The 23,033-nt window shown below is 47.1% G+C and overlaps 1 protein-coding gene across 5 annotated transcripts in view; it reads right to left on the bottom strand.

Moving 5' to 3' along the window:
* TNK2 (tyrosine kinase non receptor 2) overlaps positions 1–22,628 on the bottom strand; it is a 47,099-nt gene extending 24,471 nt beyond the window's left edge. For 2 of the 5 annotated variants that reach the window (XM_034999950.1, XM_034999951.1), the window contains exon 1: positions 22,180–22,628. Coding sequence is in view for 2 of the 5 variants with exons in the window: in XM_034999947.1 (XP_034855838.1) it covers positions 835–888 (54 nt within the window). In the remaining 3 variants the exon portion in view is untranslated. Of the gene's footprint in view, positions 1–834; positions 1,135–22,179 lie in introns of those variants that run through there. The other 3 variants (XM_034999941.1, XM_034999947.1, XM_034999943.1) reach the window with 3 other exon arrangements.
* Between the last annotated feature and the right edge of the window lie 405 nt (positions 22,629–23,033).

Genomic DNA, 23,033 nt, shown 5'->3' with positions numbered 1-23,033 from the left:
CCTGACTTTAGGGAACAATTTAAGAAAATTACTCCCTCTACTGTAAGATAGGGACTGCTGGATCAGAATGGCCAAAATAAAAATTCTAGCTACCCCCAAAAGATGTGCCCCAAATCTATCAGAACCCCATGCCTAACTCTTCCCTTAGATGTCGGGTAAGAACAAGCCTCAGCAGCTTGTTCAGCAATCCAGCTGGAAAAGGCTGTGCGGAAAAGCAAAGCATGGTCAGAGGTCAGAGCTCAGGCCAGTTCTTGGACCCCTTCTCCTAGCCCTGGAAAACACCCTCCACCTATTCTGGCCCCCTTTGTCCTGTCAGTTACCGCCCTCTGCCGACCAAGAGAGAAAGTGCTTGATCTCCAAGAAGGGAAGCGGCCCCATAAATACAGTGATCATCTTTTCTAAAGCAAACAAGGACATTTAGCTTGATATGCATATTCGGAAAGTAAGCAGTAATGTCCAGGGAACAAGGACTCAGTGCCCATAAAAGACTACACCCAAATCCTGGCAGGCACTGCTCCTGGGGGCTCCCATGGAGAGTTGAAGAAAAGCCCAAAAGGCCATTTAATTGGGTCCCAGAGAACCCAGAGACACTGAAGCAGGTGGCAGCATCAGTAATTCACCACCACTGACTTGCCCCTCACCCATCGCACACACACACAAATACCTCTTCACCCAGCCTCTCAGCCCCCCCAGGATCTGTCCTGGGGCCCAGAAGCACAGACACCCCTCACTCCTGAGAGGCTGCTGCGGAGCAGGGCTGGGCCCTCAGCTCATTGGCAGATGATGGGGTCTAGGACCCGGGTACCTGGCTAACCCCCAGGCTTCTCCCATTACCTGCTGTCCCTCCTCACCCCGAGCCAGGCGCTGATATGCAGATCTCTCCCCCATGGCACCCAAACTCCCGGCGGTCGTGCCAGGGAGGGGAGCAGAGCCCTCCCGCAGCCCCCGCCCCTCCGGCGGTACCGGCAGCGGCAGCGTCACTGCCCTGCGTCCTGAGGGGCCGGGCCTCCAGCATCCTCCAGAAGGAGGGGCGCCTCAACGGGGGAGGCCGGTCCACGGCCCCCCCGCGCACCCGCCCACAGCCCCTCATCCGCCACTGGCTGGCCGGCCGGCCAGAGCCCCAGCCCAGCCCGGACGGTCGCGGTCTCCTGCGGTCTCCTGCGCCGGGCCCGCGGCCGGCCCCTCCCCCAACCCGGTCCCCAGCCTCCATTCCGAGGAGCCGCCGCCTCCCGCCGCCTCTCCGCAGCACCACCACCACCACCGGCTGACCCCCGGAAAGCGCCAGGTGCCGCAGCACGGCCCCACCGCCAATGACCGCAGGGCCACAGCTCCCCTCAGCCCCTGGGCCACCTCCAGGACCCCAGAGCTCCACCGCCACCAATTAGGTCCTGGGGATTCATAAAGGAGGCCCCTATTCCATAAGGAGGTCCGTCCAAGAAGCTCACGTAAGAGGAGCCCCATCCTGACTTGACCTGAGACCCCTCCCCTCCTTGGGGCCTGATGCCTATCCCTCCACCTGCCCGGCTTCCACACCACCAGGCTCCAAGCATGCGCCCACCTGCCGGGCTCCCTGCCGCTCCACTCCGCACTCCACTCCCTCAGCGCCCGCGAACCTGCCCAGCCATGGAAGCCACGCCTCCAGCACCCGGAGCGAGACCACAGCCCGCCCCAGCCCCACGCCTCCTCCCAGCCCGGCCTTGACATCTCCCTGCCGGCCCCCCCCCACCCCCCCAAGACTGCACAGGCTGTGTGCCTGGGAGCTCAGGGCAGGGCACAGGGCTGGGGCTGACCTCTGGCCTCAGAAGGGTACCTCGAGTGCCCACACTCCCCGTGGGAGAAGGTGCTCCAACACGTGCCCACACAGGGCTCTGCCACCCAGCACTGGGGTGAGGTCAGTGCTAGCAGAGGAAGTCCCACGGCAGAGGCTCCTCCTCTCCCGCCAGCCCTGAGGGCCCCAAGGTGCCCCACGCACACCCTCTCATTCTGCCGGCATCTGAAGCATCCACTGACTCCTTAGTACCAGGTATTTAGGGCTGAGCTCAGGGAACCCTCCCCTTCCGGGGTTGGGGCAGAGGAGGAGGGAGATGCTGAGATACCTGCCCCCCCCTTCCGCCCACCCCCAACAAACTCAACCTCAAAACTGAGGAAAGAGACCCCAGAAGGATACTAGATGAGTTCCTACAAGGCTCACTCTCCTCACAAGCTCCTTCTCTGCCTTGAAGCATGCTGGGGTGGGGGATGACCCAGCCAGGCAGGGGATCTATTCCAGGCAGAAGTTCCTGGGCATCTTACCGCAGCTCTAACAGAAACTAGGTTTGTGGGAGGCTGTAAGAACCCAAAGTCAGGAGGCTGTACTGACCCAAAGTTAGAGAAAAAAAGGCTGAAAATGCCAGGCCCATCGCTGGATGAAGGATCTGATCCAAATCATTCCTCCTTCCTGCTTTCTCCTTACCTCCTCCATCCATAACTCCCCTGCTTCCTAATGGCATTCTGCTGTAAGATATCCGCATGATCCAAACTGCCTCTAGGATTTGGGGAATCCACCCTACATGTATACCCCTTCGGTCTATAACCTGCCCTCTTATCTCTAAAGGGAGCTGGGAGTGGCCAGGAACCAGCTTGCCTCTGCTGTCCACTCCCTTCCCCCAGCCTCTCCAGCAGCATCAGTGAAGTGACAAATCCACACTGAGGAGCAGACATGACATGTAATTTCCGGCCAAGAGATTTTTCCAAAACAATCTACCGTATTCATGGGAATATATGCCAACCTCACCTCCAAGCCAGCCCTCTCCCACCCCTGCCCTCCTTCTTAAGACCTGGAGGGAAAACAATATATTGGGGAAGAGGAGGGGGACTTATAGTTCCTCTCCCAGTCAGAGGATTATCTTGCTTCCACATGCCAGCCCCACCAAGCCCAGTCAGCCTCAACTCACCCCTCTGTACGTAGGCCCCAAGCTTCTGGACCAAAGCCAGGCTGGCTCCCCTTGGGACCTCATCCCAGAGGGAACTGCACCAGGCAACCCCACACCTTCAGGTCAGCCCAGGTCTGACATCACACTGGTCTGGGGAGGAGGCTGGCCTGGGGCCAACGGAGAGAGGGGGTGATTCAGACACACACCATGGCTGTCCACACCCTCTCCATCTCCAGGACGCAGGGGCCCAGCCCCTCCCAGGAGAGCTTGGCAAGCTGCAGTTCTGAGGAGAGGCAAAGCCGAGGCATACTGGCTTAGTGGTGCTGGGCCCCCAGGCCCCAAGTCCAGCCCTGGAGCCCCTTCACCCTTCTCCTTAACTGCTGACATTTCCCAAAGGCTTCTGAACTAGCCCTTCCTTCTCCTCTCAGTGCATGCTCTGCTCTCTGGGTGTCACTTCCTCTCCTCCCCTGGAGCTGCAATTACCACGTGCTCTGTCTCCATTTCTAACCCCCTGAAGCTCTAGGCCCACGTTTCCAGACAGTTCCAGGGCAGTTCCACCAGGAGGATGCATAGGTACCAAACTCAGCTCATGAGCACCCCCTTAAAGCTAGCTAACACATGCCCCTATATCCTGACTGAAAATATCACAAGCCAACACTGGCCACCCAGGCTAGAAACCTCACCCCCACCCCAACCGTAACTTCCTACCTTCCCCACTAGGCAGGCCACAAAATCTTGTTTCTGCCTCCTTTTTATTCCTCTGATCAATACCAATGGGATCAAGAATCAGACAGACCTGAGCTGAAATCTTGGCTCTGTCACTTTCTAGTTGGGCAACTTTTGGGCAAATGACTTAACCTCTAAGACTCAATTTCCTCATCTGTAAAATGGGAGTAAACAGCACCTCCTTCGTAGAGTGCAGATTCAATGAGATAATGAATAGGACACTTAGCACAGCACCTGGTACATAGCTGCCTATTGCTATTATTGTCATCTGAAGTCCCTCCCCTGCTTATATCCTTCTGTAACTCCTCAGTAAGCCAAATACAAGGCCCTTCCGGATCTACTCCTTGCCTCTTTGTCCACCTCCATACCTTATCATTTTCTTCAAATGTCTCCATGTTCCAACCAAATCAGATACATGCCCTTCCCGATATAAAATCCATGCACAGAAATGAGTTGCATTTCTATACACTAATTATGAGACAGAAGAAAGAGAAATTGAAGAGTCAATCCCACTTACAACTGCACCCAAAAGTATAAGATACCTAGGAATAAACCTAACCAGGTTTAGGCAAAGGATCTGTACTCAGAAAACTATAGAACACTCATGAAAGAAATTGAGGAAGACACAAAGAACTGGAAAAACGTTCCATGCTCATGGATTGGAAGAACAAATATTGTTAAAATAGTCTATGCTACCTAGAGCAATCTTAACATTCAATGCAATCCTTATCAAAATACCATCAACTTTTTTCACAGAGCTAGAACAAAAAATTCTAAGATTTGTATGGAACCAAAAAAGACCCCAAACAGCTAAAGGAATGTTAAAAAAGAAAACCAAAGCTGGTGGTATCACAATTCCAGGCTTCCAACTCTATTACAAAGCTGTAATCATCAAGACAGTATGGTACTGGCACAAAACAGACACATAGATCAATGGAACAGAATAGAGAGCCCAGAAATGGAGCCTCAACTCTATGGTCAACTAATCTTTGACAAAGCAGGAAAGAATATCCAATGGAAAAAAGTCTCTTCAACAAATGGTGTTGGGAAAATTGGACAGCTACATGCAGAAGAATTAAACTGGACCATTTCCTTATACCACACATAAAAATAGACTTAAAATGCACGAAAGACCTAAATGTGAGACAGGAATCCATCAAAATCCTAGAGGAGAACACAGGCAGCAACCTTTGTGACCTCGGCCGCAGCAACTTCTTCCTAGACACATTTCCAAAGGCAAAAATGAACTACTGAGACTTCATCAGGATAAAAAGTTTTTGCACAGCAAAGGAAACAGTCAACAAAACCAAGAGACAACCTACTGAATGGGGGGAAGATATTTGCAAATGACATATCAGATGAAGGGCTAGTATCCAAAATCTATAAAGAACCTACCAAACTTAAAGCCCAAAGAACAAATAATCCAATCAAGAAATGGGCAGAAGACATGAACAGACATTTCTACAAAGAAGACATACAAATGTCCAACAGACACATGAAAAAATGCTCAACATCACTCGGCATCAGGGAAATCCAAATCAAAACCACAATGAGGGCGCCTGGGTGGCTCAGTTGGTTAAGTGACTGCCTTCGGCTCAGGTCATGATCCCAGGGTCCTGGGATCGAGTCCCACATCGGGCTCCCTGCTCTGCGGGGAGCCTGCTTCTCCCTCTCCCACTCCCCCTGCTTGTGTTCCCTCTCTCGCTGTGTCTCCCTCTGTCAAATAAATAAATAAAATCTTTAAAAAAAAAAAAAAAACCCACAATGAGATACCACCTCACACCAGTCAGAAGGGCTAAAATTAACAAGTCAGGAAATGACAGATGTTGGCGGGGATGCGGAGAAAGGGGAACCCTCCTACACTGTTGGTGGGAATGCAAGCTGGTGCAGCCACTCTGGAAAACAGTATGAAGGTTCCTCAAAAACTTGAAAACAGAGCTATGACCCAGCAACTGCACTACTGGGTATCTACACTAAAGATACAAATGTAGTGATCCAAAGGGGCATCTGCACCCCGATGTATAGCACCCCGATGTTTATAGCAATGTCCACAATAGCCAAAGTATGGAAAGAGCCCACATGTTCACCGACAGATGAATGAATAAGGAAGATGACATATATATATATATATATATACACACATATACACACACACATACATATATATAATATATATATTATATATACAATGGAATATTACTCAGCCATCAAAAAAATGTAATCTTGCCATTTGCAACGATGTGGATGGAACTAGAGGGTATTATGCTAAGCAAAGTAAGTCAATCCGAGAAAGACAATTATCCTATGATCTCACTGATTTGTGGAATTTAAGAAAACAGAGGATCATAGGGGAAGAGAGGAAAAAATAAAACAAGATGAAATCAGAGAGGGAGACAAACCATAAGAGACTTTTTAAAAATTATTTTAAAGATTTTATTTATTTATTTGACAGAGAGTGAGACAGCGAGAGCAGGAACACAGGCAGGGGGAGTGGGAGAGGGAGAAGCAGGATTCCCGCCAAGCAGGGAGCCTGATGTGGGACTTGATCCCAGAACCTGGGATCATGACCCGAGCCGAAGGCAGATGTTTAACGACTAAACCACCCAGGCACCCCAAGAGACTGTTAATCATGGGAAACAAACAGGGTTGCTGGAGGGGAGGGAGGTGGAGGGATGGGGTAACTGGGTGATGGACATTAAGGAGGGCACATGATATAATGAGCACTAGGTGTTATATAGGACTGATGAATCACTGACCTCTACCTCTGAAACTAATAATGCACTGTAAGTTAATTAATTGAATTTAAATTTAAAAAAAGATACTTGCCCTTCCCTAGACACACTCCCTTTATTTTTTTTTTAAAGATTTTTATTTATTTATATGAGAGAGAGAGAGAGAGAGCACATGAGAGAGGGGAGGGTCAGAGGGAGAAGCAGACTCCCCGCCAAGCAGGGAGCCCGATGCAGGACTCGATCCCGGGACTCCAGGATCATGACCTGAGCTGAAGGCAGTCGCTTAACCAACTGAGCCACCCAGGCGCCCCAACTCCCTTCTTTAAATGTCTCTGAGCTATTCTCTTTGTGATGGTCCTTCTCTTTGTCTACATGATGAACTCCTACACATCCCTCAAGACCCATGTCATCTCCTCTGTAAACCATTTCCTACCCCCAAATGGTTACTTTTACCACTCCTTCCATGTTATTGTTAAAATAATATTTGAAAACAGGAATGGTATAAACACATAATATAGTTAACCCTTGGACAACATGGGTTTGAATAAAATCCACTTATATGTGGATTTTTTTCGATAAATACAGTACGGTACTGGAAATGTTATTTTCTCTTCCTTATGATTTTTAATAACATTTTCTTTTCTCCAGCTTACTTTGTTGTAAGAATACAGTATTTAATACACATAACATATAAAATATGTGCTGACTGCTGATGTTATTGGTTAAGTTTTCCAGCCAATAGTAGGCTATCAGTAGTTAAGTTTTTGGGGAGTCAAAAGTTATGTGCAGATTTTCAACTGTGTGAGAGGGGTCAGCAGCCCTAACCCCAATGTTGTGCAAGAGTCAACTATAGTATAGTACATGTGGAAAATAGCCAAATGAATTTAAAAATTTTTAATTATCCATCATGCTCTGATCCTTAATGGGTCACTATTCTTATAACAATCTGCAATCTGTATCAATACATAATTCTACTGAGAGAGTTCTATACACAAACCTCTACTGTGGTTTCTACCTTGTAAAGTAACCATCTGTTTTTATCTATCAACTTGAATGCAGAAGCTGGCAAGGTACCTGGTCAAGAGAGTTTGCCGAAAGGGACTTCAAACCTGTAAGATGGACCCTGCAGAAAGGAGGGCTGCCCTACTTCCAGCAGATACCAGGACTAAGCCTCACTGCCTCCCCTGCCTCCGCCTGCCCTGGCTTTGCTCCCTCCCGGTATTTCTAATCCAGAAAAGCAAGCACCTTTGTGGAGAGAGGGGCTGCCAATCTCAGTACAGCCACTCCTGTCCCAGACCCATAAGCTGCTTTGCTCCCACAAAGCCGGTTCAGCACCAGGGACGAAACGGCCAGTCTCTCAGGCAGAGAGAGCGAGCCCGCAACTGGCCTGCTGCAGAAGGCTGCATTCTCACTGGACTCTGCAGGGAGAGCTGGAGTACACGACACGGAAGCGTTGATGGGAAGGAAGTCCAGTGTGTCAGGCATCCCAGCCTCAGCAGGCGACGGGGGGGCGGCGCGAGGGAGTGACAGGCTGGGAAGGCAGGGCACAGAAGCAGGGACCCAGATCAGATACAGGGACCTGCTATGCCTCATCTTTGACTGCAGCAGAGAAGGAGGTATGACTTTCAAAGAAAGGAAAGAATCTGACTAAACCCCACTGCACAGACCACACTGAACTCAACTCCTCCCCACACGTACCAACTTGGTGTTGAAGTATTCTGCAGCTGTTTCGTGCTCCAGCAGCTCAAGACTGGCCCGCCAACCTTGACACCCAGAGACAGGACCCCAAGAGCCCTACACATTCCTGGAGCTTTCCTCCCACCAACAGAACACCAGAGGATAAATTCCAGCAGCTGTCCGGGCTTTGTGCACATGCACACCAGGCATGTCCTGGTGCCAGGGCTGGGATGCAGGGTTCTGCAGACAGCTGCCTCTTGCCAATCCTCTGGCCCAGGCATCATCATCACAGCACCCACTGATGCAGTAACTCCCGGGAAGAAGGAGGCAGTCCAGCTGCCGGCAGCCAGCCACTCCCAGAGCTCTTCCAGGGCTGGGCAGGGGCTGCCGGGCTGGTGCTCTGCCTGGTGCTCTGCCTGCTGGCTCAGGCCCCGCCCCACCCCCACCCCTTCAGCAAGAGCCTAGAGCTGAAGGGGCCTATTGTTGAGCCCTGGAGGTGGGGTGGGGAAAGAAGCCAGAGCTGTGACTGGTAGAGTCACATTCATTCTGCAAGAGGGACTGCTCATCCCCTCTGGACCACGTCCAGAACCAGAACCCCAGGAGCTAGCAACATCCAGTACAGGACAGGCTACAGGGCCCAGGAGATGAAGGGTCTGAACCTGGGACTACTTCCCACCCACTATATCCTGCCTCTCCATTTTAGCAATAAGGAAACCCAGACCTTGAAAGGGGAAGGGACTTGCCTGGTCCAACGCACTTACAGACTATCATCCAGACTTGGGGGGAGATCAGCAGTTCAGAGCGGTGGTGATTCTTTTCTAGCCACAGACGGGCAGACACGCCAAGGTCAGAGACGAGTAGAGTAAAGGTAAGGGGCCAGGAGAGGAGACGCTGCCTTATCAAGAGACACAGCAATTAGGAGACAGGCAGAGACAGGAAGGACCCGGTGTTCTCACACCCAGCTGAGGCCCTTGGCTCCAGGTCTCCCAGGACGCACCACTGCTGAAGGAAGAGACCAGGCCAAAACTCTCGCGCCAATCCTCTCCTCAGTCACTCACTATGTACCTACAATGTGCTCACCCTGTGCTAGGCTTTTGGGGAAATAGGAAGGAGAAGTTACAGTCTGGGCCTTCAAGAAGACACTATGTACAGGTTCTTTTTTTGTTTTTTTAATGGAAAGCAATGGGGTTTTTAATTAATTAATTTGTGTGTTTGTTTATTTTTAGTAATCTCTATGCCCAATATGGGGCTCAAACTCAAGACCCTGAGATCAAGAGTCACAGGCTTGACCGACTGAGCCACCCAGGTGCCCCTATGTGCAGGTTCTTTAAAAGCTTTGGGGCACCTGGGTGGCTCAGTTAAGCGTCTGCCTTCGGCTCAGGTCATGATCCCAGCGTCCTGGGATTGAGCCCCGCATCAGGAAGCCTGCTTCTCTCTCTCCCGTTCCCCCTGCTTGTGTTTCCTCTCTCACTGTGTCTCTCCCTGTCAAATAAATAAATAAAATCTTTAAAAAAATAAATAAATAAAAGCTTTATCTAGGGGCGCCTGGGTGGCTCAGTGGGTTAAGCACCTGACTCTTGATCTCAGCTCAGGTCTTGATCTAATTATTAATTAGATCTAATGATCTTGATCTAATTATTAATTAATTTAAAAACAAAAAAGGCTTTATCCTTTTTTTCTTTTTTTTTTTTGGTGGGCAGGAAAGCAGTTTATTGAGAGATAGAATACAAAGCTCCCAAAGAGGGAGGGGACCCGAGAGGGTCGCCCAAGCTTTATCTTCATTGACTGATTACAAACCTCCCCTTACTACCCTGCATTATCCCTGTTTTACAGATGAGAAAACGGAGGTTTGAAAACGGAGGTTTAAAGAGGTGACCAGGGTAACGCAGAGAGTAAGAGAGGAAGCCAGGACTCAGCCCATATACAACTGCACACTGAATTTCTTGGCTCAGAGATGCGGGCCCACAGAGGGCAGAGCTGGAGTCCTATCATTAAATATATACTGAATGAATTCAGGGATTCTGTGAGGAAGTTTAAAGAGAGGATAGAGGTTCCAGGAAAAGACAGCAGACTGCACACATAGACATAATTCCACTCCTTCCTGAAACCCGACCAAAACTACAATTTTAAAAAGAGAAAAAAAAAAATTTAAGAGAAACTTTTTGAATGGCAGAAGTCCCTAAGGATGGGAAGAACAGCAGAGGAAATGACCACAGCAAAACTGTGGAAGCTGGAAAGCAGCTGGGCCAGTGACAAGGGGTAGGAGAGCTGAGAAAAATCACAACCCCCAAGGTGAGAAGCACCTAACTGACCCCACGGAATCCTCCAACAGCCTGGGAAATGGAAGCCCCAAAAACCTCTACGAGAAGAAGAGGTGGCAGAGGGAAATGCTAAAAATATAGCGTATTACTTAAAAGCTATTTAAGAAGCAGTAAGACCACCTATACCCCTCCCCCCATACAAAGCCACTGGGTGACTGTCCCTCTACCAACCTGCAAAGGGCAGAGAGTTCCCTATAGGGGTAATGGAATGTCTGGACTGGCACAGTGGGCCTGGTGGAGAATGAGGGGCAGGGGCGGGAGGGAGGGGTATGTGTGTGCTGCACATCCCAAACAAGGAAAGTTCGCAGAGATGGTGAGATCCTGGTCCCCTTCACCACTTGCTCCTGGAACATGGAGCCAGGCTTCCACCTCTCGGCAGCAGACAAGAGTGTCTCTTCTGGTGACTCTGACCAGGCTGAGGAAGGCAGAAAGATACCAACACCAGGAGTTCCCAACAAATGGCCCATCCAGGTCACCACACAAAGAAGCTCCACCAACAAGACCATCCAGTGCTGTAGCTTCCCACCCTTAGCTGAGAGCAGACAACACAAAATTACCAGACACCAGGGCAAGCCTCTAACATGGAAGAGAGAGAGCAAAATACACAAGAAAAAGTGACCAAGAGGAAACAGACTACGCAGGAGAAGAAAATTTCAGACTTCAAACTTTAATGCAGATTCAGATTCCATGGATATGGGGTGGGACCTAAGATTCTCCATTTCTTTTTTTTTTTTTAATTTTTTTTTTTATTTATTCATGAAAGTCAGAGAGAGAGAGAGAGAGAGGCAGAGGCAGAGGCAGAGAAGCAGGCTCCCCGCCCAGCAGGGAGCCCGATGCGGGACTCGATCCCAGGACCCCGGGATCATGGCCTGAGCCGAAGGCAGACGCTTAGCCATCTGAGCCACCCAGGCGCCCCTAAGATTCTCCATTTCTAACAAGCTCCTAAGTGACATATGTTTTGGTCCAGTAGACCACACTCTGGGAAGCAAGGGTCTTCTGGAGTTATTATTTGTACTGGCTAGGCATTAAAATCACTTGGAGCTAGCAGAGTGTCCATGTGGAAGCCCCACCCACTGAGCTTCTAATCAACTTGGCCTAGGTGAGACTGAGGCATCATATCTTAAAGTCTCTTCAGATGAATCCAGATGGGGAGTTGAGAGCCACTGCTCTGGAGAAAGCCTGTAATTGTGCCAATCATTTGACTTAGCCAGAACAGTCCTGTTCGCACATATTCTCTCCCATTGTTGACACTGACCACTCTTTCTGAAGGCCCTTTTCACCATGGCCATGAGCATCAGTTTATAGGGCGACTTATTATACCGATGATGCTTCTCAATTCTGTGTAAGTCCCGTTAATGCCAGTGGATGGAGAAATCATTCTACTGAATTCCCAAGAAATTCATTCTGAGAATGTTCTCCTGATTAGATTCTCACACTTCTCCTAACCTTCCTAATATCTTTCTTACTTTGGACCTTAAAACGTTCAGGTTAAGCCCTTTTGGGGAGGAGTTTTTTGTTTGTTTTAGTGAAATGTGGGTATTTCCCTAATCAAAAATCCTAATCCATTCTCCCAATGTTCCTATCACTAAAGTTGAATTTAGTAGTTTTGTGTCTATCTCATGCATGCCACACATGGGATAAAGTATCAATAGACATTTACTGCTATCAAAATAGCTAAAATTACAATAGAAGGGATGGAGGATAAAGTTCAGGTCTTCCACAATAAAGAGCAAAAGACATAAAGATGGCAAACAGAAGAGAAAGAAATAAGAAAACCAGATGATCAGTATAAGAAGGTCCAACATCTAAACAAAAGGAGTACAGGGGAGAGCAGGGAAGGAGGGAAATGACCAAAATAAAACAAGAAAACTTCCCAGACCTGAAATACAAGTTGCCAAATTAAAAGGGTTCACTGAACATACAGTGCAAGATGAAAACAGACCCACAATGAGCTACATAATTAGGAAATCATTAGGAACAGAATACTGGAGATAAAGAGTATCTCCAGTATCCAGTATCCAGATCCATATCCATATGGATCCAGTATCCATATCTCCAATATCCAGTATCCGGAATACTGGAGATAAGAAAAGATCCTACACACTCCTGGGAAAGGGAGAGGGTACGACACAGGTCCCACAGAGGATGTAGAGTGACTTTAGACTTCAGTGTTAACTCTAGAACCTAAATGCAATATCCTCAAGATGCCAAAGGAAGGCAATTTCCAACCTAGATCTTTATATTCAGTTGATTATCAGGCTGGCAAGGTCTCCAAATAATCTCCTGCCCATATACCCTCCTCTCAGGAAGGTACTAAAGGACAGGCTCTACCAAAACCAGACAGTAAACCAACAAAGAGGAAGACATGGACACAGGTGATCCAACACAGAAAAGCAGTGAAGGAGATGCCCAGGATGCTGAAAGGAGGTCCCAGGAGGATAGCTAAGCATCTGTGATAGACAGCAACCAGGCCATGCTGCTGCAGGGCACAAGGCTCTGACGGAGACTTCTTCAGAAAGATCCATTCAATAGAACACCTAATGGAATTGACATCTTGAGGAATTTAGACAGCTACTGGAATTTGGCTAATTGAAAGGTGCATAGAAGCCTAAGCAAACAAACAAAAGCAACTCCAGGGAGAACAAAAAGGTGTGCAGGAAAGGAAAAGTCATCACAATTTACTACACGGTAACAATGTGAACACAGACAGGAGACTGAAGGAAAAATGAGATACTTCAAGAGTGGACAGACTGAAAAATGGGGAGGGTGGAAGGGTGGCAGTGAGGGAAATAAACTCAAATTCTCATCTTTGGCCAAGATGGAATAACAAGGCTCAGATTCACCCTCCTGACTGCAAGAAAAAAATGGACAAAATATACAAAATGGTTTTGAAGACACCAGATATCAGGAAACAAACGAAAGTGATACATATAACAAAAGAGGTCAGCCCTGTGGTTGAGTTTTCAGGCTACAGCACAGAGAAGGGAACCAGTCAGATCCCAAAAGACTCCATGAGTTGAGGAGATGGAGCTGAGAGTCTGGGGAGTCTCAAGGGGCCAGAGTTCACAGAGCAGAGCATCAGAGACAAGAGAGTAGCACAGAAGGCTGTAAAGGGACCGCCTTAAGTATTTAGCTAAATACTAATCATCACATGAATGTGCAGAAATTACCCAAGGCTGAGGAAAATAACTACCCAAAACAACTAGAAGTAACAATGCCTGGTACTCACTAGGCTGGGAAAAGTGCCTGTCTCCACCAGACAAACTGGAAAAGCTAGGCATTGGGTAGAATTCACAGATGGGTCTTGCCTCAGCAGGAGAATCAGTAGCCCGAGACTGAGCATAGCTCTGGTCCTACCTAACAAGTCTTAAAAACAAGACGTAAGATAATGAAACTGTTTCCAAGTCACTGCATCCTAGAATAAAGCTCAAGAATAATTACAGGAATACAAAAGTACCCAGCAACAAATCAGGTAAAATTTATATTGTCTGGCATCCAACAAAAAATTATTAGGCAGGCAAAAAAGCCAGGAACTATGATCCATAATGAGGAGATAAAGCAATTAAACAAAACCAACCCAGAACTGACACATGTGTTAGAATTAGCAGACAAGGAAATTAAAATAATTAAACATTTAGAAATTATTACTATAAAACTATATTACTATTAAAATATTTATTTATTTAATTTTTTTTTTCTTAAGTAGGCTCCACACCCAGCATGGAGCCCAACACAGGGCTTGAACTCATGACCTTCACATCAAGACCTGAGTTAAGATCAAGAGTCCAATGTTTAACTGACCGAGCTACCCAGGCACTCCTAAAAATATATTTCTAAAGAGAGTATAATTGAACTTCTAGAATAAAAACTACTACATTGCATGAGGGGCGCCTGGGTGGCTCAACTGGTTAAGCGTCTGCCTTTGGCTCATCATGATCCCAGGGTCCTGGGATTGAGCCCCACGTCAGGCTCTCTACTCAGCAGAGAGTCTGCTTCTCCCTCTTATTCTCCCTTTGTGCTCTCCCTCTCTCTCTCAAATAAATAAATAAATAACTACATTGCATGAGATGAAAAAATAAACTGAATGGAATTAAAGGCAGACTGGACACTGCAGACAAAAAACCTGGTGAATTTGAAGACACGGTAATAGAAACTGTGGAGAGGAAAAATAAAATTCTTTTTTAAATAAACAAAGCATCAGTGAGCAGTGGGACAATTTCAAGTGGCCTAACATTTGCATCATTGGAGTTCCCTGAGGAAAGGAGAAAGAGCTGTAAATAGAAACATATTTGAAGAATAGCCAAAATATTTCCACATTTGACAAAGACTATAAGCCCGCAGACTCAAAAAGTTCAATGAACTCCAAGCACAAGACACATGAAGAAAACTATACCAACACACCTCATAATCAAATTGTTCAAAATCAGTTATAAAGAGAAAATCTTAAAGTGTACCTAGGGAGGGCAAAGGAGATAGGTTATAGACAGAGAGCTAAGATAACAATAACAGCAGAGAGGGCGCCTGGCCGGCGCAGTTGGTGGAGCATGTGACTCTTGATCTCAGGGTCTTGAGTTCAAGCCCCACAATGGGCATAGAGCTTACTTAAAAAAAAAAAAAGATGACAGCAAATTTCATACAGAAATGGAAATGAGAAGACAGTAGCACAACATTATTTAAGTACTGAAAGAATAAACTAATGACCTAGAATTCTAGTCCAATGGAAATATCTTAAAAAAAAAAAAAAAAAAGACTAGGGATCCCTGGATGGCTCAGTTGGTTAGGCCTCTGCCTTTGGTTCAGGTCATGATCCCAGGGTCCTGGGATCAAGCCCCACATCAGGTTTTCTGCTCAGCAGGGAGTCTGCTTCTCTCTCTGCCCTTCACCCTGCTCATGCTTGCTCACTCTCTCTCTCAAATAAATAAAATCTTTTTAAAAAAGTAAAATAAAGACTAAATAAGCTTTTTAAACATACAAAAGCTGAAAGAATTAACACCAGCAGACCTGCACTACCATAAAGTCCTTCAGACAGAAGAAAAATAATACCATATAGATATATGGATCTATGCAAAGAAATGAAGCACTGGAGGGGCGCCTGGGTGGCTCAGTCGGTTGAGCATCCAACTCTTGGTTTCCGTTCAGGTCATGATCTCAGGGTTGTGAGATCAAGTCCCAGGTCAGGCTCCACACTCAACACAGAGTCTGCTTGAGATTCTTTCCCCCTCCCTCGCCCTGTCCCCCCCCAGCTCCTCCCCTTGCTCATGCTTTCTCTCTCTCTCTAAGTAAATAAATAAAATCTTAAAAAAGAAAAGGGGGAACTTGGGTGACTCAGTTGGTTAAGCATCTCCCTTTGGCTCAGGTCATGATCTCAGGGTCCTGGGATCGAGCCCAGCGTCAGGCTCTGCACTCAGCGGGTAGTTTGTTTCTCCCTCTCCCTCTGCCCCTCCTCTCCTCCTCCCACTTGTGCACGCTCTCTAATAAATAAAATCTTAAAAAAAAAAAAAAAAGAGGGGCGCCTAGGTGGCTCAGTCAGTTAATTGCCAGCCTTCAGCTCAGGTCATGATCTCAAGGTCTTGGGATTGAGCCCCACAACGGGCTCCCTGCTCAGCGGGGAGTCTGCTTCTCCCGCTCCCTCTGCTCCCTCCCCCACTCCTTCTCTCTCTCTCTCTCAAATAAATAATAAATAAATAAATCTTTTGAAAAAAAATGAAGCACTGGAAATAGCAACTACATGGGTAAAGTTAAGATGTTTTTATTATTTAATTACTTTAAAAGATAAATTGACTGTTTAAACAAAAATAAGACCAGTATAGTGTGGATTTACAACGTGTATAAGAGTAATTTTTGACAGTAATAGCATAAACAGAGGAAATAAAAATATAGGTTTTTTATACTATTATCTATTTACACTATTACTAATAAAAATATAGATATTTATACTTGAACACAGACTATAAGATAAAGAAGTATAATATGAATCCCATAGACAGTATAAGAAAACTGTCTTCATAAACATAAATATACTTTTAACTATAGGAAACAAACTGAGGGTTGCTGGAGGGGAGGTGGAAGGGGGATGGAGTAACTGGGTGATGGGCATTAAAGAGGGCACATGATGTAATGAGCACTGGGTATTATAGGCAACTGAAGAATTACTGAACTTTACATCTGAAACTAATGATACATTATATGTTAGCTAATTGAATTTAAATAAGATTTTTAAAAAGATGCAAAATTCTTAACAAGTTCTTTAGCAAATAGAATCCAACAATACAGTTAAAGAATAATATACTATGATAGGGCGCCTGGGTGGCTCAGTTGGTTAAGCGACTGCCTTCGGCTCAGGTCATGATCCTGGAGTCCCGGGATTGAGTCCCGCATCGGGCTCCCTGCTCAGCAGGGAGTCTGCTTCTCCCTCTGACCCTCCCCCCTCTCATGCTCTATCTCATTCTCTCTCTCAAATAAATAAATAAAATCTTTAAAAAAAAAAAAAAAAAGAATAATATACTATGACCAAGTAGAGTTTGTCCTCAGAATGCAAGGATGGTTTAACATTTGAAAACCAGTTTTAACAAATCAGTTAATTCAACATATTAACAAACTAAAAAAAAAATCCTACAGTCACAGGAAAAAAATATTTGACAAAAGCAAAATAGGAATAGAGGGAGCACAACCTGATAAAGACCATATATGAAAAACCTACAGCTAACATCATGCGTAATGGTGAGAGACTGAATGTCTTCCCCTGAAAATCAGGAACAAGTAATCTCATCTTCTATTCAACCTTATACCAGAGGACATAGCCAGCGCAATCAGACAAGAACAAGAAATAATTATCAGGCATAAGGATCAGAAAGGAAGAAGTAAAACTGACTTTATTACAAATGACATGGCAGTCTATGTATAAAATCCAATGGAAGCTAAAAAAAAGCTACTAGAATACATTTAACAGGTGGTAGGATTCAAGGTCAATATACAAAAATCAGTTGTGTTTATATACACACTAACAACAAGCAACAGGAAATTGAAATTTAAAAACAATACCATTTTATAGCAGCATTACTGACAACAGCCAAAAGGTGAAAGCAACCACCAGCGGATGAATAGAGAAACAAAATGTGGTATATTCTTACAATGGATTATTATTCAGCCTTAAAAGAGAAGGAAATTCTAACACATGGCACAACATGGATGAACCTTGAGTACACTGTGTATGGTAAGTGAAAAAAGCCAGTCACCAAAGGACAAATACTGTATGATTCTATTCCTATGAGGTATTTAGAATAGTCAAATTCATAAAGATAAAGTACAACGTGGCTTCGAGGGCTGGGGGGGAGGGGGAATGGAGAGCTATTGTTCAATAGGTACAGTTTCAATTTTGCAAGATGAAAAAGTTCTGGAGATAGGTGGCGGTCATAGTGCACAACAATGTGAATGTACCTGACACTACTGAACTATACCCTGAAAGATGCTTAAAATGGTGTATTTTACATTATATATATTTTACCACAATTAAAATAAAAAAGCCAAACACCATGTAAAAATACCATTTACAATAGCATAAAAAATACTTAAGTATATCTGACAAAAAATGTGAAAGATCTGTATACCTAAACTACAAAACATTGGTGAAATTCTTAAAAATCCAGATAAATACAGACATAAACATTGTTTATGGGTCTGAAGGTCAGATATTGCTAAGATAATGGACATCTCCCCAAATTCATCTATAGATCCAATGTAATCCTAACCAAAATCCTGGTGAGCTTTCTTGTAGAAATTACCAAATTGATTCTAAAATGCATATGAAAGTGCAAAGAATGTGGAGTAACTAAAAGAATTTTGAAAAGGAAGAACAAAGTTCAAGATCTTATTTCAAGATTTCCCATAATCTACGGTGATCAAGATAGTGTGGTACTAGGATAAAGACAGACAAATTGATCAATGGAACAAAAGAGAGTCCAGAATTACTTCTACACATATACAGACAATTGATTTTTGACAAAAGGTGCAAAGGCAATTCCACGGAAAGACAAGTCTTTTCAACAAATGGGGCTGGAATAGTTGGATCTCCACATGCAAAAAACTGAACTTCAATTCATACCTTGCACCATATACAAGAATTAACCCCAAACGGCTCACAGACCTAAATGTAAAACCCATAACTATAAACCTTCTAGAAGTGGGCACCTGTGTGGCTCAGCCAGTAGAGCATGAGACTCTTGATCTTGGGACTGTGAGTTCAAGCCCCTACGCGGAGTGTAGAGATTACTTAAAAACAAAATCTTAAAAAATAATAATAAATAAAACTTCTAGAAGAAAAATAGGAGAAAACCATTGGCTTTGGCTTAGGCAAAGATTTCTTGGACATGACACCAAAAGCACAAACCATAGGGCGCCTGGGCGGCTCAGTCGTTAAGCGTCTGCCTTCGGCTCAGGTCATGATCTCAGGGTCCTGGGATCGAGCCCCGCATCGGGCTCCCTGCTCGGCAGGAGGCCTGCTTCTCCCTCTCCCACTCCCCCTGCTTGTGTTCCCTCTCTCGCTGTGTCTCTCTCTGTCAAATAAATAAATAAAATCTTAAAAAAAAAAAAAAAAAGCACAAACCATAAAAGAACTAGTTGTTAAACTGGAGTTCATTAAAATTTAAAACTTCTGCTTGTCAAAAGACACTGTGAAAAGAATTAAAATGCAAGCCAAAGACTGGAAGGAAATATGTGCAATCAAACATCCAATCCCAACATATTTGATAAAAGGTTTGTATGCAGAATATATAAAGAACTTGCAAAACTGAATATGAAAAAAACCCCACAACTGAAAAATGGGTAAAGGATTTGTTTTTTCTTGTTTCGTTTTGTTTTTAAAAGATTTTTATTTATTTATTTATTTGACACAGAGAGAGAGCGCACAAGCAGGGGAAGGCGCAGAGGGAGAGGGACAAGCAGGGAGCCCAAAGCAGGGCTCAACCCCAGGGTCCTGGGATCATGACCTGAGCCGATGGCAGATGCTTAACGACTGGGCCATCCAGGCGCCCCTGGGTAAACGATCTGAACAGACACAGCACCAGATATACAAATGGAAAATTAGCACATGAAAAGATGCTCAGTAATACTAGTCATTAGGGAAATGCAAATTAAAATCACAATGAGATAACCACTGCAGACCTATTAGAATGTCTAAAATTTTTTTTTTTTAAGATTTTATTTATTTATTCATGAGAGACAGAGAGAGAGGCAGAGGGAGAAGCAGGCTCCCAAGGAGCAGGGAGCCCAATGTGGGACTCGATTCCAGGACCCTGGGATCATGACCTGAGCCGAAGGCAGACGCTTAACCATCTGAGCCACCCAGGTGCCCAGAATGTCTAAAATTAAAGAGATTGATCACACCAAGTGTTGGCAAAAAAGTGGACAAACTAGAACTTTCATCCACAATTGGCAGGTATGTAAAATAGTACAACCACTTTGGAAAACAGTCTGGCAATTTCCTTAGAAGTTAAATGTATCCCTACTGTCTGACTCACAATTCCAGTCCTAAGGATTTACCCAAGAGAAATAAAATAAGATGTCCATAGAAAAACTTACACATATGTAAGTTTTATTTGTAATAACCAAAAACTAAAAACAACCCATCAACAGGAGAATGGATAGACTGTGGTATATACATATAATGGAATGCTACTCAGCAATCAAAATGAATGAGTTACTGAAATACACAACATGAATGAATCTCAAAATAATTATGCTGAGTGAAAAAAGCCAGGCAAAAAAAGAGCACACTCTGTCTGATTCCATTGACATAAAATTCTAGGCAATGTGGACTAACGTATAGTGACAGAAAGCAGACCAGTCTATTGCCTGGGCAAAAGGGATAGTAAAGGAGGGGCAGGATGAAGGAATTAGGAAGGGGCACAAAAAACTTCGGAAGGTTTGGGAATAATAGGAATGTTCATTATCTTGATTGTGGTGGTGGTTTCACGGATATACACATACGTTAAAACTTACAGTTTTAAGTATGTTCCATTCACTATATATCATTATACCTCAATAAAGCTGTCATTAAAAACAAAAAGAATAAACACTTCATTTTCCAGAATAAAGCACAGGGCAGGGGATAATCTTGGATTTAGGGACCAGAGGACAAGATCTGGGAGCACAGACACCTGCTCCCTGACATCTGCCAGCCAGGGCTCCTGAGAAAGCGGGCACCAGACAGCCGAAGAGGGGTCTGAGCCCTCTACACTCAGGACAGAGTAGGGAAAACCACGGCCCACGGCACAGAAACCGAAGCCCATAGACAGTATCTTGCCCCAGGAGGTTACACAGCTAGGAAGTGGTCTAAACCCGGATCTGTCCAAGTGCTTCTCCTCATCTACCACAAATTCAAACAAGTTGACCTGAACTAGGTTAAAGATATATGCTTGTGTGCATGTGTTTAGAACAGACAATTCTCTCCATTGAAGCCAGAGAGCCAGAACCAGTTTGGCCATCCCAGAAGAGCCAGGTACCATGGACACAGCAGCCGAACTTCCGGTGCATGAGTGTTTGGGGTGGCAGTGTGACGGGCAGGCGTGGGACGAAGCTGACAGTCGGTTTGGGGTTTGCATCAGGAGCAGACTAACCGGCTCCTCCAGCACAGTCCCAGCAGCCGCCTGCCTAAGGCTCTGCCGGGCAGCCACCACCACCACTCCCCCTGCCGGGACAAGAGAGAACTATCCGCAACCACACAGGTTCAGACAAGGGTCTGGGGCCATTTGACTCAGAGACCACGCCTTTAGTTGGGTCAAAGATGGGACCCAGCGGAGGCCCGCAGCAACCCTGCACCCACCCCAACCTGAGGGCCAGAGAAGCAGGAACGCACACGGTGCCAGGTAAGAAGTGAACAACCCTAGGAGGATGAGGCCCACAAACTGGTCAACCAAGCCCCTCTGGGCCAGGAATGAGTAGGCCTGGCACCCAGGCCACGGGGCAGTCCACAAGAAGCCAAATGTAGTCCCCACCCCTGCAAGCCCCACCTCTAGGCTGGGCTAGGAGCTGGCCCTGGCCAGTACAGAACCCATGATGCCACAGCTGCCCCTCTGTCCACCTCCACGGGTAGGGCTGAGCTCTGGGCCACAGAGGATGCCCAGAGTCCAGCAATACAGACACGCCCTCCTCAACCACCCCTTTCAGGTTGGGGTCCTGAGAGCCCACAGCGAGAAGGCCTCACCAGCAGTTCTCTGGCCTTCTGCCCCTATTCATCCTTGGCCCTGGGCCCTGGGTTAGTAATCAGCTGTGACAAGAAGGTGTGATGGGAGCAGGTCAGGTTCTAGCTCAAGTCGCCAGCGGCCACACGCACATCTCAGATCACGTGGCAAACAGGGTTTACTAGATAAGGTCCAGTTAATGCAATGCTGCCCCTTCCCTTTTATGGAATGTGTTTTGAGGACCTGAGAAAACCTGTGCTGCCTGCACCATCCCAGCCCTGGCATGGAGGCACCCCATCAACAGGGGCAGACAGCTGGAGGGGTGGCTACCTCCTCTGCAACCTCAGCCTGGGGCTACCCGGCTCTTCCTTCTGCCCAGGCCTGGGAGCCGCCCAGATAGTCTCATCTCCAGTCTAGACGCTAAGGAAATGCCCCATCACTCCAGTTGGCATTTTTAGTAGTTGGGGGAGGGATCCTGTCTCGCTCTTGAAACTGCACTGCTTCCTCCCTCCCCAGGTTTAAACACAGGAGGGTTAACACCAGTAGCTTGGCGACCACCCTCTCCTGAAACAGCTGCAGCCCCCTGCTTCAAAACACACCAACTCCCGCTGCGAAGATAATTCCGTTTCCTTACCTGCTGCCTTCTGCTGCCTCCCTGCAGACAGTTTCCACGAGGTCCAGGCTGAGGTGGCAGAAGAGGATCCAGCAGGACAACACTGCCTGCTCTCGGGCAGTGGCTTCCAACGCTTCAATCCCCAAACCCCTACATCTTGCGCTCACCTCGGCCCTGGAGCGATCCTCGTGCCGGGCAGCCGGCCTGCAGGTTACCACCTCCTCCTCCGCCGGCGCCTCCGGATCCTGTGCCCCTCAGGGGGCCCCTCTCCCTCCCGGGTCGCCTTCTCGTCCAGGTATGTCTCCTGGACAGCCCGCACCACCTGTCCTTCCTGCACCCCAGGAAGCCAATTTGCTTCCTGCACCCCCAGGCGCCCCTCCCCCTCAGGCCCCTGGGGACCCACAGGCCGGGCCCTCCCCGCTAGCTCGAGTCTCTCCCGGCGTGCTGGGGCCGCTCCCAGGACCACCGCCTCCCGCCTGAGGTGCCCACAGCTCTCCCAGTACTGCCCCCCCTGCTCCCCGGAACTTTCGAGCCCCTCCCCGCGCTCCCTGGAGCGGTCCCCGAACTCGGAGAGCGGCTCGGACTGCTGCAGCAGCCTGCGTGGGCTCCCCTCCCCCTGCTCCTGCACCCCGGCGCGGGCCTCCCCACGCTCCTGCACTGCGGGGCTGCCTCCCCCCTTCTCCTGGTGCTGCTTGCGGGGCCCCAGCCCCTCCTCCTGCACCACAGGCCAGCCAGCCGAGCCCGTCCACGGCGGCGGGCGCCTCCAGTCCGCGCGGTCCGGCAGACCCCACACCACCCCCAGGCTGGGCTCGTGGCCACGGCCGCCCCGCTCCTGCACCCCCGGGCCCACCCCGCCCTCCTCCTGCACGGCCGGA

Source organism: Mirounga leonina, unplaced genomic scaffold, assembly GCF_011800145.1.
Source record: "Mirounga leonina isolate KUSES-001 unplaced genomic scaffold, KU_Mleo_1.0 Mir_115, whole genome shotgun sequence".
Lineage (NCBI taxonomy): Eukaryota > Metazoa > Chordata > Mammalia > Carnivora > Phocidae > Mirounga > Mirounga leonina.
The sequence above is the reverse complement of the archived record's forward strand: the minus strand, read 5'-3'. Positions and strand labels throughout refer to the sequence as shown.